General features: G+C 52.3%; 2 protein-coding genes across 11 annotated transcripts in view; one reads left to right on the forward strand and one right to left on the reverse strand.

Annotated features, from left to right (window-relative positions):
* Positions 1–8,107, forward strand: part of Znf106 (zinc finger protein 106) — a 44,957-nt gene extending 36,850 nt beyond the window's left edge. For all 4 annotated transcript variants that reach the window (XM_048332873.1, XM_048332874.1, XM_048332875.1 and 1 more), the window contains 7 exons: positions 506–697; positions 1,164–1,226; positions 2,338–2,457; positions 2,906–2,977; positions 3,748–3,819; positions 6,636–6,782; positions 7,063–8,107. In XM_048332873.1, the coding sequence (XP_048188830.1) occupies positions 506–697; positions 1,164–1,226; positions 2,338–2,457; positions 2,906–2,977; positions 3,748–3,819; positions 6,636–6,782; positions 7,063–7,119 (723 nt within the window). In that variant the 3' untranslated portion in view covers positions 7,120–8,107. The remainder of the gene's footprint in view (positions 1–505; positions 698–1,163; positions 1,227–2,337; positions 2,458–2,905; positions 2,978–3,747; positions 3,820–6,635; positions 6,783–7,062) is intronic.
* Positions 8,108–11,336: 3,229 nt separating this feature from the next.
* The window catches only part of Capn3 (calpain 3), a 29,339-nt gene continuing 23,723 nt past the window's right edge, over positions 11,337–16,952 (reverse strand). For 3 of the 7 annotated variants that reach the window (XM_048332890.1, XM_048332892.1, XM_048332889.1), the window contains 10 exons: positions 16,090–16,107; positions 14,469–14,582; positions 13,693–13,770; positions 13,325–13,382; positions 13,176–13,240; positions 12,871–12,939; positions 12,709–12,787; positions 12,414–12,530; positions 12,101–12,159; positions 11,337–11,744 (listed from right to left, as the gene is read on the reverse strand). In XM_048332890.1, coding sequence (XP_048188847.1) covers positions 11,718–11,744; positions 12,101–12,159; positions 12,414–12,530; positions 12,709–12,787; positions 12,871–12,939; positions 13,176–13,240; positions 13,325–13,382; positions 13,693–13,770; positions 14,469–14,582; positions 16,090–16,107 — 684 coding nt within the window. In that variant the 3' untranslated portion in view covers positions 11,337–11,717. Of the gene's footprint in view, positions 11,745–12,100; positions 12,160–12,413; positions 12,531–12,708; positions 12,788–12,870; positions 12,940–13,175; positions 13,383–13,692; positions 13,771–14,468; positions 14,583–16,089; positions 16,108–16,952 lie in introns of all 7 variants that reach the window. The other 4 variants (XM_048332894.1, XM_048332896.1, XM_048332895.1 and 1 more) reach the window with 2 other exon arrangements.

Genomic DNA, 16,952 nt, shown 5'->3' on the forward strand with positions numbered 1-16,952 from the left:
AGGAAGAGTCCATTTCTTATCAGGATCACAATGGTGTGGGTTGAAGTTAAAGTCATTTATCATGGAGCTGGGAATGACACATAGAGGTTGAGTGCTTGCCTTGCGTGCATGAAGCCCTGGGTTTGGTTCCTCGGCACCACATATACAGAAAAAACCAGGTGTGGCGCTGTGGCTCAAGTGACAGAGTGCTAGCCTTGAGGAAAAGAAGCCAGGGACAGTGCTCAGGCCCTGAGTTCAAGCCCCAGGACTGGCAAAAAATAAAATTAAATAAGATTAAAAAGTCATTTATCCTGTAAGAGTTTGCTCCTACGGGATGGGGTATGAAGAGAGCCTGGGCAGGGCCCAGCGTGTGGGAGGGGCGTGGCCGGCTCGGGCCATGAGGATTCCCAGTGGCTCTGATTGAGAATGTGAGCACAGTAGCGGACTTGAAGGTCGGGAGCGTTTGGGGTTGATTTTGAAGTATTGTGAGTTTCTTGAACGTTCTCCACGGGGGTTGCTTTCGCAGAACAACAAGCGCATGGAGATCTTTGAGTGCCACGGCCCCCGGGCGGTCAGCTGTCTAGCCACAGCTCAGGAAGGGGCCCGGAAGCTCCTGGTGGTGGGCTCTTACGACTGCACCATTAGCGTGCGCGACGCACGCAACGGGCTGCTCCTGCGGACGCTGGAGGGCCACAGCAAGACCATCCTGTGCATGAAGGCGAGTACCGCCAGAGACAGCCGTGAGGGCTGGCGGGGGGGGGGGGGGGGGGGGCGGGGAGGCGGCTTGTTGGAGGGTTTTGTTTGGGACTCGGCTATCTTGGAAAGAGCAAGCAGCTTGCAGTCCTTTTATTTACGTCTGGTTCACAGTGTGATAAAGTACTTAATGTACTCACTGAGAAACAGTGAAGAGTGTTGTTTTATGGGGCACGGGTATGCTCTGACAGCCTTCTAGGCTTTTGTGTACTCTTTCAGAGATAACAAACCTCCCAGTGCACAGTCAGTTCATCCGAGTGCCTAGTGCCAGGTGTAAAGTCCCAGCTGGGGCTTGCTAAATATGTTATTTCATACCTTTGTGTTCATTTGAGAGTCAGAGATGGTAGTTACAGTTTGCCGGTGCGTGTTACATTTTAGAGGAAACTGAGCTGCTTGCACAGAGCCTAACTCACTGAGCCTTTCTCCTGCAGGTGGTGAATGACCTTGTGTTCAGCGGCTCTAGTGACCAGTCAGTCCACGCTCATAATATCCACGTAAGCTATGTTGGTGTGATATAGGACGTCTTTCATAAAAGGCCCATTAAAGCCTGGGCCAGTGGCTCATGCCTGTAATCCTCCTGGCTACTCAGGATTCTGAGATCCAAGGGTAGCTGTTTGAAACCAGTTTGGCCAATAAGTCCATGAGACTTTTTATATCCAATTAGCCACCACAAAGCTGTAAGTGGAGTGGTGCCTTGAGCAGAAAAACCCAGGGACAACTCGCAGACCCTGAGTTCAAGGATGAGCATATTCACACAAACTGAAAGAGGCCCATTCAAGTTGAACGAGACAGCTCCTCAGACCTCTTAAGTCAGGCCCTTGATCTGCTGAAAGGAGGAATGATCATCGCTACACAGGTGCTCTTGGGTGATAGTGAGCAATCTAGAAAGTTTCCTCATCAAAATTTTTAATCCAGGACAGACCCAAAGTTTATATAAGGTCTTATTTTAAGTCTAGCAGCTGAGGCTTTTGGCCAGTGCCTATGATATGTCTAAAATAGAATGAATAAAAACAGCTGTGAGGCTGCACTGAGTTCTCCCTCTCGGAAGCTCAGCTCCTGATCTGCACACAGGGTGCGTGCAGTCCCACCATAGCCCTGTCCACATGAACACGGTGCTGGCGCGAAGGGGCAGGCTGAGCAGCCCTTACCTGAGGCCCTCACCTGAAGTGTTCAGATCTCACAGCATTTACAATGACACGTATTGGGGAGGAGACCCTAGTCTTAAGCACAAAATTGATTTACATCTCACAGACACGATGCCTACGGTAATGTTACACCTTGTAGTGTTCCTATGTTTTGGCTGGCCTGTCCCATGAGGTGAGGCGTGGGCTTCTTCCATTTGTCACATCCATGTCTGTGCTCAAGAAGTTCTTGACTGGAGTATTAAGAGTTTCAGGTTTTTACATTAGGAATGCTCAAACTGCTTCCAAAGATAGAAATAGATTCTATAATAAGAGTCACATTTCACGAATTTCCTGTAAGTATCGAATGCTGTGGGAGTTCTTCAGCTGTTAGAACGGCCACGTTTGCCTGTGGCTGCCTAGAATGAAAGAATCCTAAGGGCCACCGTTTCCGTCCGTCTGGTGACTGTCCCTCTCCGTGCAGACTGGGGAGCTCGTGCGCATCTACAAAGGCCACAACCACGCGGTGACCGTGGTCAACATCCTGGGGAAGGTGATGGTGACGGCCTGCCTGGACAAGTTCGTGCGAGTCTATGAACTGCAGGTAGAATTCACACCCAGCATTTCGCTTGACTCTGGGGATGATAGCCTGGCCTGGGGGTGGATTCTGATACAGCAAGGCTGGGGTGGGGCCCGGGTGTGTGTTTTCACAAACATACTGGCTAATGATGAATCTGCTGGCTCGCGTGGTCCCCACTCAGAACCGCTGTTCTGAAGGTTTGCCTCCTGGAGGCCAACGCTTAAAATAGTTTCTAGAGCAACCCCTCGGGGTCTTAACCTGTCCAGCTCTCCCTCTGTGGGATTTCGGCTGTAATATTCCTAATTCTCAACTCCCCGCCTTGCGGGGATTTCCTAAGAAGACTCTATGAACGTTATTCTGGTGGTTCAGTTTAGTGGCGCAGGAATAGCTCAAACCCCCAGGCCACTAAAGGACTAGGGTTATTCAACACAAGGCAAATAAACTCTTAATTCTTCCTCTCTTCCTTCTGCAGTCCCACGACCGGCTGCAAGTCTACGGGGGACACAAAGACATGATTATGTGCATGACCATCCATAAAAGCATGGTGAGTTATGACCGCCATGTCAGGCGTGGGCTTCTGAGCGTGTTTGCCCACGATTCTCCCACGGATGCTGCTGCCGCCCGCCACCTCCAGCGTGCTCATTGCCCAGTGCCTCTGTGCCTTGTCCCAACAGAATAACCCAGCAGCAGAGTTGAATATTCCATTTCTGTTAATGACTAATATTATAAATACAGTGAAAGCCTGTTAGTTAGAAGATATGTTTAACATGCTTCCAAAAAAATCTATTAGTTGGAAGATATACTCGTTAGAAGGCATATTTAAGATGCTTCCAAAAAAAAAAAAAATCAAGCGGCCCTTTTTCTAGAGCCATGATATAAAGAGAACAGTGAGTAGAGTCAGGAGACTTGGCCAGCGTGACATAGAGCAAGCCTAAAAGTAGAAGCCAACTCAAGTCTCTGCTGAGCCTCGATTTATTTTATTTCAAAATTATGACGTTGAGCCACAGTGGATCTACTCAAATCTCTAGTAGTAGAACCCTTAGAATGAAGTTCAACACCAGTTAGAAGCCAGAGCTGCCCCAGTTAAAGACTAAATGACTGTCTTCGAGACCTGCCGGCTTTCTTCAGAGCCACATTACCCAAGAAAGAGCCCCCAAGGGCTGTCTAAGGAGCATGTGTTCTGTGTCTAGACCAGAAGATGTACAAATTATACCCCCTTTCTAGTATTTGGGGGGTGACTTTGCTTTAGGCTTGTGTTTCTTTTATTTTTTGAGTGTTTTGTGTTTGCCTAATACTGTTAACCTCTTTCTCCAGATTTACACTGGCTGTTACGATGGTAGCATTCAGGCTGTGAGGCTAAATCTGATGCAGAACTACCGCTGTTGGGTAAGCACTGACATTACTCTTGTCACTAGGGGCAGACGCTCAGCCCTGCCCTGGGCTAGTTCATAGATCTCCGTCATTATCAGCTTCGTGTTTTGTAGTTAAGTATCTTCTATATGGACAAGGAAGCTAGACTTTATTGAAAGGTATTTAAAAATTAGATATGAAGTACATTTCAATATTGTTATCCTACATTGCTCCTATGTGGTTGGGTTTGTTGTTGTTGTTGTTGTTTGCCAGTCCTGGGGCCTGGGCACTGTCCCTGAGCTTCTTTTACTCACCTGCTAGCACTCTACCATTCGAGTCACAGCACCACTTCTGGCTTTTTCTATGTATGTGGTACCGAGGAATTGAACAGGGTTTCATGCATGCTAGGCAAGCGTTCTACCACTGGGCCACATTCCTACTCCCACCTATGTGGTTATTGTCTTCTGGGATTTTTTTTTTGTTGTTTGTTTGTTTTTCCAGGCTTGGGCCTTGGACTCAGGGCCTGAGCACTGTCCCTGGCTTCTTTTTGCTCAAGGCTAGCACTCTGCCACTTGAGCCACAGCACCACTTCTGGCCATTTTCTGTATATGTGGTGCTGAGGAATAGAACCCAGAGCTTCATGTATACGAGGCAAGCGCTCTTGCCACTAGGCCATATTCCCAGCCCCTTGTCTTCTGTTTTGTTATAAAATTAATACATGCTTAGAAAAATTCCAAACATTGTAGAAATATTTGAAATAAAAAGTAGAAATTCTTTTTATGACCCGTTCCCTGTAATATACCCATTCCTCAAGGACTACAAGTAGCTAATGATTTGATTTTTGTCCTTACTGGTTTCTGAGGAACAGACAGAAATTTGTAGTTTTTCCTGGACGTCAGTGCTCACCTGTAATCCTGGCTACTCGGTAGGCTGAGAGAGACCCCAGGATCAAAGTTTAAAGCCAGCTCAGGCAGAAAAGCCATGAGACTTGTTTCAAAAGTAATCATTAAAAACGGGGCTGGAGTGTGTGTTCATAATTCTCCTACTTTATGACTTTATTTCAGGATATGCTGTTGAGAACTAGTAGCCAAAGTATTTAAATGTGTTTGCAATTGCAATTTTCTTAAAATTATTAGGAAGTCTCATTTTTCCTTCCGCTGAGTATATAGATTTTGAATGTAAACTGTATGGTCAATCACAATATTAAGCCAAATAACCTACGTACAACTGGTTGAGACAAAACAACTCATCCAAGGAATCCCTTAAAACAGTTTTGCTGATTATAGCAACCTGTGGATAATCATTACTAAATAAACATATGTCTTTGTAACAAGAAAAAAGAAAAAAACGGGGCTGGAAGCTTGGCTCCAGTGCTAAAGCACCAGCCATGAGCAAGCCAAGCTAGCCTGAAGCCCTGCGCTTAAGCCCCAGTACCACCAATTTTAATTAATTAATTTTTATTATAACTCACCAGCCTAAGTGTGTGTGTGTGTGTGTGTGTTTTCCTTTTGGGGTAGGGGCTTGTTGATTAGACCTTAAAACTTCAATACTGTTTCTTTTAAGTCTTCTTTAAAATCCACTCTAATATTGCTCAGGACCAAAAAGAAGTTTCTGGTACTGAATTTCTTTTTCTCTAAACCGTAATCTCATTACTCATGGAATAAATTTATCACTTTTATTTTAAAACTGAATTTTAAGTATATCCAAAACTTCATTGTTTCCAGATTGTTTATATATTACTATCTTTGCTTTTTTAGTCTTCTGAGTAAAGGCAAGCAAAATCAAGGACAAGAGCCAGGATACACAAATAGAAAAGTTATCTAGGGAAATGGAGAACTTTGTGGGGGGGGGGTGCCAGTCCTGGGGCTTGAACTCAGAGCCTGGGCACTGTCCTTGCTAGTGCTCTATCACTTGAGCCATAGCTCCACTTCTGGCTTTTTGGTGGTTAGTTGAAGATAAGGGTCTCAGAGACCTTCTTGCCTGGGCTGGCTTCACACTGGGATTTTCAGGTCTCCTGAGTAGCTAGGATTACAGGCATGAGCCCCTGGTGCCCGGCATATTTTCTGTTTTTAAAGGTACGGGGATGGAATACTCTGACAGAGAAAAGCCTCACATTTGTATTAGGTTTTAGAAATGAATATGTTAGTATTACAGCCCCAAGGTTTACCATAAACAAGCCAGTTGGGAAGAGCCAAAACAGCCTTTGTGCTTTCTGACAAGTATGTGAAATCCAGCCACATTTATAGGTAAAGCCAGGACTTTATTTTTAAGTAAACAAAAAAGACTGTGACTGGAATGCTAGCAGCAATGAGTTTCAAAAGTCAGGTTTCCACTGCAAGTGCAGTCATCTTAGCCTGTTATCTTAGGAAATTCTTTGCCTTTTGAAATAAATGGACTAAGAAATTGAATTTTGTGATATCAAGATGAACAACATGGTTTAAACTGAATTTCTGGTGTTGCATCTATAAACATTTGCTAACCTTTTGTCTATCTAATCTGAGGTAGTGGTTAGTGGGTGTGGTAGCACATACCTATAATCCCAGCCCTTGGCTGATAGGGCAGGAAGATCACTAATTTGAGGTCAACCTTCCTGGACGACATAGCAGGACCTTGTCTAAAAAACAATGTAATATTTACCTTAGTATTACTGCACCTTTTCAAAATGCCTAAGGGCCAAAAGACGTTCTGATGGTTCTTGTCAAGGTTCTTCATTGTATGGGCACTGAACGAGATAGCCCCCGTGCTGTTACGCTGCGTAGCTTCCGAGGTACCGGATGCGCTGTGCGTCGGCCGTGCCGCGTGCCGCCGTTCTGTTCTGCTGTCCTCACTCGCCCTCGTTCTCTCTCATGCAGTGGCATGGCTGCTCTCTGATATTTGGGGTAGTAGATCACTTAAAACAACACTTGCTGACTGACCACACGAACCCGAACTTCCAGACTCTGAAATGCCGCTGGAAGAACTGCGATGCGTTTTTCACTGCTCGGAAAGGATCCAAGCAGGTGCGGTGCGCATGGACTCTGCTCGCAGCAGGCAGGGAGCAAGCAGGGCGGGCACAGAGCTCCAGGGAGTTTCCTTCTTTATTATTCTGAGACTTGAGATGATACTATAAGGGCTTCGAGGAAGAACGTGGTGGGTTTTGAGGGTGTCTTTAGATGTTTCTCACATCCAGTAACTGAGCCGAGGGCTTAGGGCTAAGCGCGCGTCAGATCGCTGTCCTCGGCTTTGCCTTGCTCCCGTGCTGTCACCCGCTTCTGTCTCATGGCCCTTCTCTCCTTCTAGGACGCTGCTGGACACATCGAACGGCATGCTGACGAAGACAGCAAGATCGATTCATGAAGCTTTTTGCCTCCCATGTTGGGATGTCACTAATAGAACTTTTTCTCCTTGTGGCCTCTCCACACAGCCCACTCGCTCTCCTTCCCTGGGAAGCGGGGAGGTAGAGAGCCAGGCTTCCCGGCCAGCCAGAGCCTGGGGAGCTCTGTGGGGTCAGAGGTCACGTTCAAGTTCGCGCAGGAGGGTGCAGTGACAGTGAAACAGATTGTAAGGATAACCCTACGCCTCTGGGACACAGAGCGATTCGTGCAACTCGCATTTTTCCCCATGTTTATTAGAACTCTAGATCTTAATTGGTTACGTAGTTTGCCCCTAATCATATTTTTGTTAGTTTTAGCTAGTGATTTCTATAGTTTATGTTTCCTATGACGCTTTCAATCTACGATAGTCAAGCTTTTAGTACACCTTTGTTCCGATGCTACATTTTCAGGAATCCAGTTATCAGAACTGGGTGTATGCTTCCCTTTCTTAACAACTGTTTGTAGTGTGTTTCAAATGTTCACTTCCTTTGTAAGTGGACGGCTGGCTTTCGGTGCGGCTGAGCGGACCCGGGCCCCGTCGGGACGGCTCCGGGCAGCAGCCGGACGGATGTCTCCCTTTCCGTTCTGCTGATGGGCCTGGGAGCTCCTTGCCACGGGCGCCCCCGTCCGTCCCCCCTTGAAGCATTTTGCTTGGCTGCATTGCCAGCCTGCCCCTCCCCTGCCCCCTGGCCGGAGCCGCGGCGGCCGGGGCGCCTTCTGCCCACCCGGGCACCCCGGGCCGCGGAGGTGGACGGAAGCAAGCGTCCTAGAGCCTTCTGGAAGCCAGCAGCTTTGTCTTCACCCACCTGCTGGCGAGGGAAGCAGGGTGACGGCCTGGAAGTAAAGATGGCTAAAGGAAGTCCCCTGTGCTTCCGGGTCACCCAGCTCAACAAGCCTCACAGGGTCACTTTATTGGAGGGTTTGGGGATTTTTCTCTGCACTCTTTATCAGTAAAGGTACACTAAGTGTCACTTCCTGCTCTTGTTTCTGGATTCCATAACTCAAAAGGTCGTGGAGAAAAGAGTGGGGAGGGGAGCCCCACGCCGCCTCCAAGTTGCCCTGGCCCACCAGTGCGCACTCTTGTCCTCACCCGGGCCCTCCCTGCGTGGGGGGCGGGGGCTCCAGGACGCAGGAGGGTTTGCGAGCCTTTGGCGTTTGTAATGGAAGACAAAGTATGTGCTCTTTTTCCCGGGGAAAGCTGCAGTGGTTCTTCCTGGGCCAGAAAACGAACTAATGTAGAATTGCTGCCAGATGAGGGATGAGCCCCCGAGCCGCTCGCTTCTGCCCTGAGAGGGGGGAAACTCGTTAGTCACATGGCCTAGATTTGTCTCAGTGTGGAAGAGATCGTGTTGATCAGGTGGATTCGTGCTGATTCTGTGGAAGATCAAGCCACTCTTCCCACCTGTCACCCCGTTTCTAGAAGGGTGACGAGCAGGCGTGCTGTGCTGGGGTCTGGGGACAGTGGCCTCCCGGAAGGCCGTCTGGATTTACCACTAAAGCTGGCGCTTTTCCCTGGGCTGCCGCGAGGCCGCCTTTGCAAGCCGGCAGGGCGGAGCGCTCAGGAAGCTTCCAGTGCTGTCAGCCAAGGGCCTGGGGGGCTGTGGGGGCAGGGAGGCGCTCCCAGCAGGCAGCAGGAGGCCGAGGGCCCGGCCCTGGGCATGCGCCGCAGGCCCGGGCGGGCGTGGGAGTGCTCCTCCCTAGGCGTGGTCTGGGTGCACACCTGGAGTGTATTCTCCCTCCTTTCAGTTTTCTGTGAAGCAGCAGCAGTAATGTGTTCTCTTCAAAAAGGCGAAATTTCTTTATAGCACCAGGCTAAGGTGTGACTGAGAATGACCCGTTCCGCCTCTTGAGAAGTAAAGGAACCACGTGGGTCTCGGCTCCCTTTGTGTGGTCGTGTTGGGGTCTTACGCAGAGCTGGGCTGACAGGAAAGCGAGTCGTCTGTGGGTCATTCCAGACCGCAGCCTCGGCCTGTGTTCGCGTGGCGGCTCGGGGCAGTGTTGACCACAGCTCAGCAGCTAAGGAAGGGAAGGCTCTAGGTGTCCACTAACCCCACAGAAACCGGCACGGTTCTTTTCCGTAGTTGGAGGCCATCTTTAGAATTCTTGACAACACAAAGCCAAGGAAACCACAGAATAAATCTTCTCGTGCTTATTCTTTATACCATTCTTTCGACATCATTTATACTGGTCACTTTCAGTTGTATGTAAAAGTTGTTAATTAGGTTCAGAATATATTTTGGCATGCTCCTCTGCTCAGTTCTTAACAATGCAAACACAAATAGCAACTTACCTTGACCTGATGTTACTTGAACTGAGAAGTGATGAACTACCACACTCCTGCTTTTGTGGGGAGAATGTTTTTCTCCTGCAGCAGAGTGAGCAGTTGCGTGTTGGATTCATGATCTACATGTGATTTGCTGTGGAAGTGACTGTTTGCTAACAAAGGTTTTCTTTTGTCCTTTTCCCTGGTAGGTGATATAGCGGACAGCTTGTGACTGGGCGTGTGGCTAGCTGGTGGGCATGGGCATGGATGTGCATCTAGAGCAATGAATGGTGTGGTGTGTTTTATGGAAGAGAATTCAGTGGAGAGGAGATTGAAGTATATTGTGAAGTGAGATTTGAGTAGCACACATCCTCTGGTTTGCTCAAATATTGCAGTTTGTAAGTGCTTCTACATTTTGTTCTTGTTACCTGAGGGAGAGCTCTTAGCATTATTATGAAGGCCACGCTTGCCACGTTGGTAGAATGGCGGTTTCAGCCCTACCCTGAGTCATTGGGGCCGTGGGGTTGAGAGAAAGCAGTAGGGTGGATGGCTGAGTAAGTGTGGAAGTGCTTTGAGCTACGGCCAGTTCCAGGTGGAAGTGGATTGCGATCCTCCTGTCAACCCAACCCCTGCTTCCCAGACAGTAGCTGACTGCACCTCCTGCCGGGCTGCGTGGCCCTGCTGAGCCACGCGGAGTCTAGGGCTTCCCAGACTTGCTCTCGGTTCAAGGCTGTAACGCAGCTGAACTGGAGGGAAGACCGGGGAAGGCCTTTCTCCTGTTAAGAGAAATACCGTACCCTAGAGCGAATCCAGCCCCTGTGGTGTCTGTTTTTCTTCAGTACTGAGTATGGATAAGAAGGAAGAAGTCAGGTGACACCTGCCTGCAAAAATGTTTATTTAAAAAAATAGCCTTGGGGCTGGGGATTTAGCTCAGCGGAAGAGCGCCTGCCTGGCAAGCGCAAGGCCCCGAGTTCGGTCCTCAGCTCTGGGGGGGAAAAATCTATGAAAAAAAAAAAATTAGCCCGGTCTTCTTACATTTTGGTATAAAGCTGTGAACTTAATAACTTTGTAAAGCAAGGTATAAAGCAAATACAAGAGGAGAATAAAGTACTTTTACTAATTGACTGTTTACTTTCATTACCTTGTTTGCATCTTCATGACCAACCTTCTTTTCTGCAAGCTGGCATTACAGCATGAGAAAAGTGATGGGAAACACAAGACGTGTAGAGATATGGAGCTTATAGACGTGCCACAGGCTGCAGTCCAGGTAAAACGGACACACGACCGCACTCGGGGTCTGTCTGATACCTTAGAGCCGGTCAGTGAGCTGTGGAGCTAACACCAAAAACTGACCCTTCTGCCGTGGCTCACGCCTGTTATCCTAGCTTCTCAGGAGGCTGAGATCTGGGGATCACAGTTCAAAGCCAGTCGGGGCAGAAAAGTCCATGAGACTCTTATCTCCAATAAGCTATAAAAAAAAATGCCAGATGTGGTGCTGTGGTAGAGCACTTGCCTGGAGCAAGAGAAGACCAAGGATAATGCCCAGTCCCAGAATTCAAGCCTCAGGACCCACAAAACTATGTTTGCTTCATTGCCCCTCCACATACAGAAGCTTACATGTTTATTTTTGTGTTCTATACACTAGCAGCTATTTTATCCAGTATAGCTATAGATATATTCTCCCTTATCTATCTAGTTACTATAGGCAAGAAGTAGCTATAGGTGCGATTGAGATGGGGCTCAAGGTTGCGGTTTTCCTGTGTTGGTATTCTAATCGGAAGCTGGGGCTTTTTTCCATTCACGTGCTGGCCAGGCCTGGCCCTGCGTGGCTGTAGACTTGAGACTAGAACTAGGGCTTTGTGTAGGGGAGTTTGTTTCGGGAAGGCATTCAGTCCTGCTCTGGCTGATACCTAAACGCAAAAATACAAAACAGTGGAACCAGCTGTACACATGCCTTTATTTAGATCAACTTTTCTCTGAATGCAGCTAAACTTGGGAGTCAGACAACCCAACGTGTCCAACCCTGTTCCACCAGATCCGTGCACCCCAAGCCAGGCCCACCCTAAAACAGCCAGAAGCAAGTGCAAGTTTGGCCATTGCCCCGTGAGTGAGAGAGCACGCAGGTGACGGGACTCGCGGCAGCTCTGCCGTCTGCCTCGCACAAGCTATGGGGGAGTGTTGGCTTCAGGATGAAGGGAAGTGGGACGCAGCGGGAGGCCTGTGGTGGCTGAGTCCTTGGGGGTAAACGGCTCTAGCTGTACCGGATAAAGTGGAAGTCCGGAGCGATGCTGCCTGGCCTTGGACACGGCCCGCCTGGTTCAGGCGTACATGGTGAGCTGCAGCCACTGAAAGAGGAAGTCCCGGGATGAGAACACGCGAGGACAGGACGGAGCGGCCCAGCCTACGAATCTTAGGGGAGAGGGAGTAGACCCCAGCAAGATGTTCGAAGTTCACAGTGCCCTTGTCCCCAGGGTTTTCTCCAGGGAGGCAGGCACATGTTTCCTAGTGTGAAGTCACTTTAGGGGCTGAGGCCTTTCTGGCTCTTTCTGCTAGAATGGGATCTCCACGCACCACCTCCCGGCTAAGTGGCCCTGCTTCGTGGTCTTTTCCTGCCCATCCCTCGGCCACTGTCGAGAAGGGAGCGTTCCGTCTGGCCGTGTCTTGGGTTTTACGGTGCGGGGGGACTGCGCAGCCTGTTTACCTCGAGAACATTGAGCTTGATGATCCCATCTCCATCCTTGTCAAACGCATTAAAAGCTCCTGTGTAGAAAGGAACGCGCAGGACGGTTACAGACGGTTACAGAAGCTCTCCACCCCCCACCCCCGCCCCCGCTGGGGCACGCGCGTCTGAAGGGACTGCGCGCCCAGCGTTGCCCCCTGGCTGTCCTCCGCTGGACCTGCAGCTGCCTTGGCCTTTGCTCAGCCTCCGCAGTGGATTGTGGCTGAGGCTGTCACTTGTCCCTGTGGGAGGGGACGGGAAAGGCTGGAGCGCTGAGTGGCGCCCCCACACTTACGGAACATGCCCTCCAGCCGGACGAAGCAGCAGATGAAGCTGTCAAAGTCAATGTTCATGTGTTTGTCTGCGTAGCGCATGGTGATGATGTCGTAGAGCTGGCTGTTGAGGTGGAACCCTGCGGAGGGAACGGAAAAGGAGGAGCTGGACTCGGTGTCCCTGCCGCTTGCCCACCCTGACCTCAGGAAGGAAAACGAGAATCTTCTTTTTCAAACAGTCTGGTAGCCTAGCTCCCCTCCATCCCTGCTTCCCTCAGGTGAGGTTCCTGTTGCCGGCCGCCCCTCGACGGCGGGCACCTGCATCGTTGACCGCGTTCCGCATCTCGTAGCTGTTGATGGTGCCCGAATGGTCTGTGTCATAGCGTTTGAAGATTTTCTGAAAATCAGTTTGAGGACAGGTCACACGTCGAGTCCCCGAGTCAAGCCCTCCTTACCTCCCGCACCTCGCTCTCATCCCACCTGCCAGGCCTTGATCTTCTTCCAGAGGTGGTGGAACTCCTGCAGGTTCAGCCTCCCTGAGCCGTCCGTCTGGAGGAGGGAGGTCAGGGCCAAGGGCACACAGTGAAATTGGGGGGACTGGGGCCCCTCTACCCTGCTGAGCCGCGGGGCCCTGCTCTCCTCCCCGCAGTCACCCCTCCTGGGGGTGGGGTTAGCGACCACCCCTTCCGAAGAGGCCACTGGGATATCCCAGTCGGGGTGTCTGCGGGACGCCCCCTATAGTTTTCCTGGCCCCGTGGGTGGGCTGGCGGCGGGTGGAAGGATACGTCCATGAGGGCGATCATGCTGCGGCAGGACTCCAGCGTGAACCCCTGCGTCTTCAGCTCCTTGTCTGGGGGGACGGAGGAGAGTGAGGAGCTGCTTCCAGACAGCTCGGCTCCCTGCCCATCCCCTTCGCGGGGCCGGAGTTGCTCACGTTTGTTCACAACTGTGTTAAGGACGTTCTTGAGCTCATCTGCACAGATCTCCATGTCCTGAGGAGGGAGGGAGGGAGGGAGGGAGTTGTGGCTCCAGGATAGTGCAGCCGTCTGGTGGGGCAGTGGCTTTGCAACACTGATCCTAGCTGTCCAAATGTGCGTGCCTCCGTTGGTGCTGCTCTCATGGGGAGCTAGGGGTTTTCTGGGGGAAGACAGCACCCAATACTGTCCCCCCAGCTGTCCACGCTCTGAGCTTGTGGGCATCTGCACGTGCGTGTGCACGCGCGCACACACACGCCTCTCCCTCTCCTGGACGGCAGTGGCAGCTCATCAGGAAGGGAAGGGAGCCCCGCCGGGAGGGACTCACGTCGCCCGCGATCTGTTTGAAGATGTTGAGGAACTGCTGCTGCTCCTCACTCTCCTGGTCGGGGTTGCTGGGCCGCGGCTGTGGAGATGCAATGGGGGATTCATGGAATCGGGGCCACACAGACAGCCCAGGTGCCGGCGGGAGCTGGCGCGGGGATTGCTGAGCCCGACTGAGAACCATCTAGGCCTCGGTGGCTCTTCACTCTGCCTCACCGGCCCAGACACATCCGCCATGCCGGCGTGCAGACCGCCGCCGCCCCCAGCCTTCTCCAGTGTTCTGAGCCTGGTGGTTCTCACCACATGCGGGGGGGGGGGGGGCGGGGGGGCTGCTCTAGTTCCACCATCTGCTTCAGTCCTCCCCCACTGCCGCATGGGTCCTCCAGAAAGAGCCTTCACGCTTAGCCCCACTTCCACAAACCTTTCTCCGGCCTCTCCTCTGCCCCAGAGGACCCCTCCCTTCAGCAGCCCCCGCTCTCTGAACGTAGGACCCCTCTGTCAAGAGCTCAAAGACCACACACAGGCATGATTCGGCCTTAGCCTTCAAGCAGCTCGGCCTCGGCCTCGGCCCGGCCCGTCCCTTCCATCCTTGTCCGGCTGGATGAGCCCCACATCCCAATCCTATGGCCGCGTTGGGATGGCAGCCGGTGCATCATTCACCAAGCAGCACCCCGAGTCGAGGAACTTGCTGTAGATGGTGAAACCCCCCGGGGACCACAGAGAGCCCGGTGAGCCCCTCTGGTGCACTAGCCGCCCCGTTCATGCCACGTGCACAAAAACCTGTGGGGGGGTCTCCTGCTTATCGGGGCCTGCTTTGTCTTTGCCCTCCTCTGACACCTGGTCCACACCCAGCTCCTTGTTGCTGTTTGCTCGGTCTGAAACGAAGATGATGGGCTGGAGAGAGGGGGGAAGTGGACAGGGGCAGGGAGGAAGCGAGGGTTACGGGCTGTGTGCAGTCAGTCCGTCTCCAGCCCCCCACAAAGCTGCCCGTCTCCCCTCAGAGCACAGCGAGGATGGCACAATGGGGCCTGACGCGTGGAAACGCTCAGAATGCTGGGAGCCACGCGATCCAGGACACTGATTTTTTTCCAAATATTTTTGAATTTTTTTCCCCTAAAAGAAATACTTTAAGTTTCTCCAGAATCAGCATAGAAATCAAGCCAATAAAAACAGCCTCTGCCCCAGGTGCGGTGGTGCCCGCCTGTAATCCTAGCTACTTGGGAGAATTGCAAGTTCAAGACCAGCCTAGCCAGCACGGACCGTCTCCAAACAACTTTGGGTGCTGTGGTTCATAAGGCAGGCAGAGCCCCTACCCCCTCATTATCAAAATCATCACGGCTGCTAGTGAGGAGCCCCCAACGAACCTGCAGAGGAAAGACTGAAAAGAGGCTGCTCACTGGCCTGGTCAGAACACGGCAGCCCGCCCCTCACATAAGAAAGATTTGTCCTGGCCTGCGCCATTATTGGGGATGGTGAAGCCTGCCTTTTCCTCCTGAGGGGGAGGGCCCTGCGGGGGGCAGATGAGCTGTAAACTGGGCGGAAACCTGTCCGGAAAGCACGGGGAAGATCATGCACGAATGCAAGAGACAGCTGAAAGACGTGCTCCTGCCAGTGAAGAGGTTGTGGAAAGGGTGGGGAAGGGAAGCAAGCAGCCACGGAGTGCCCAGCTGGTGGGGGCTGTGCACCCCTGATGGAAAGCCAGAGGAAGCCGTAGACCTTGGGGGTGCAGTGCAAAGCAGCCTGGCTGGGGAGGCCCACCGTCTTCCCACGCTGCTGGTCTGGGGTCGCTCGACTAAGCAGACAGGAAGACCGCGCTGGCTCGCAGCAGGTCCCGAGGAAGCTTGCAGGGATCCCGGAGCAAGCAGAGACCCGCGTGAGGGGACCATGTGCTGATGGGCCTGGCGTAGCCTTGGGGCACCCCTGCCAGGCACTCGGGGCACCCCAGGCCTCGGAGTGGAAGAGGCGGGGCACCGGGAGGTCGTGGCGTGGTCCCACACGTTAGCAGTGTCCTGGAACGCATCACCTCTGGATCTGAGCTCCCTGGAGTACTAACAGTGCCTTCCTTGCAGGCGTTACAACTGGAGGGGGGGCGCCTGGTCTGAGAACCCGGGTGACGCGTTCCAGGTGCCCCGTCCGGCGGCCCCCGGGGGCTCAGGCACAGGTCTCTGGAGTGGGACCGCCTCTAAGATGGGACCCAGACTCCGGGGAAAAGCAGCTGGAGGACTCCCAGCTCCCGGCCTTCCCTCCGCCATGGCCCGCATGCCCGGCCCCCAGGGGCTCGGGAAGGCAGGCAAGGCAGAGGCCAGCCGGATACATGCACGCATGCGTACACACACACACACACACACACGTGCGCGCACGCACACGCACGGTGCTCTGCTCACTCACCCGTTACACCCACCTTAGTTTTTTTCTTTTTCTGTATAAGAAAGGGAAAGGGTGAATGGAGAATGAGTGGAAGTTTCGAGAACTGATCTGAGGCTTGGAGGACGGCTCTACGTCCAGGTAGCTGGATGAACTGGACGAAAGGACTGTGGAGGGCGAAAGGAACTCCTCCCCGTCCCTCCTGACTGCTGGCTGCTGTGGCTCTGTTGGCTAACTCACTGGTGCCAGGTACAAGTGAGCAAAGGCATCTCCTGGCTTTTTTTTTTTAAAAAAATGTAATTGGTTCCTTAAACATTGAACATGAGGCTCACTCAAACTATCCTGAAAATGAAGCTGACTTATGGAATATTGAAAGACACCTTAGCGTGGGAATGCGGGCGCGGGGCTCGGCGAGCAGCACCCGGGGGGCAGCGCTGTCCGGAGCAGCTGCCCTCTGCCCCCTCCGGGTGTCCCTCCACCCTGAAGCCACGTGTCATCTGAGAGCCCCAGGGCCCCCCCCCCCGAGGCCCCACACCTGCCACTCTATCCTGTGTGGTGGGGGTGTCGGGGTGCGCAGCCCCTGGGGAAACGGTACGGTGGCGGCCGGAACCCAGAGGGCTGGCGTGGACATGGCGGTTGGAAACCTAGGTTGAGGCAGAATCTGAATCTGAGCACCAGCCCTGCCCGCCACTTCCCGGCTCCACGGATGCAAGGAGGCCCGGGAGGCCCCTGGGGCCCGGCTCTCCTGCTCGGAAGGTAGGGCTGCTCACCCCGTCTACCTCTCAGAAAACTTGCAAGCATCGGATGAGATAACGCACGTGAAAAATACCTTGAAATGTGTGAAACGTGGGTACAACCTCCGCCCGCGCGGGGACGGGCGTGCCACGCCGCCTCTGAGTT

The sequence above is a fragment of the Perognathus longimembris genome, chromosome 23 (genome assembly GCF_023159225.1).
Source record: "Perognathus longimembris pacificus isolate PPM17 chromosome 23, ASM2315922v1, whole genome shotgun sequence".
Classification (NCBI taxonomy): Eukaryota; Metazoa; Chordata; class Mammalia; order Rodentia; family Heteromyidae; genus Perognathus; species Perognathus longimembris.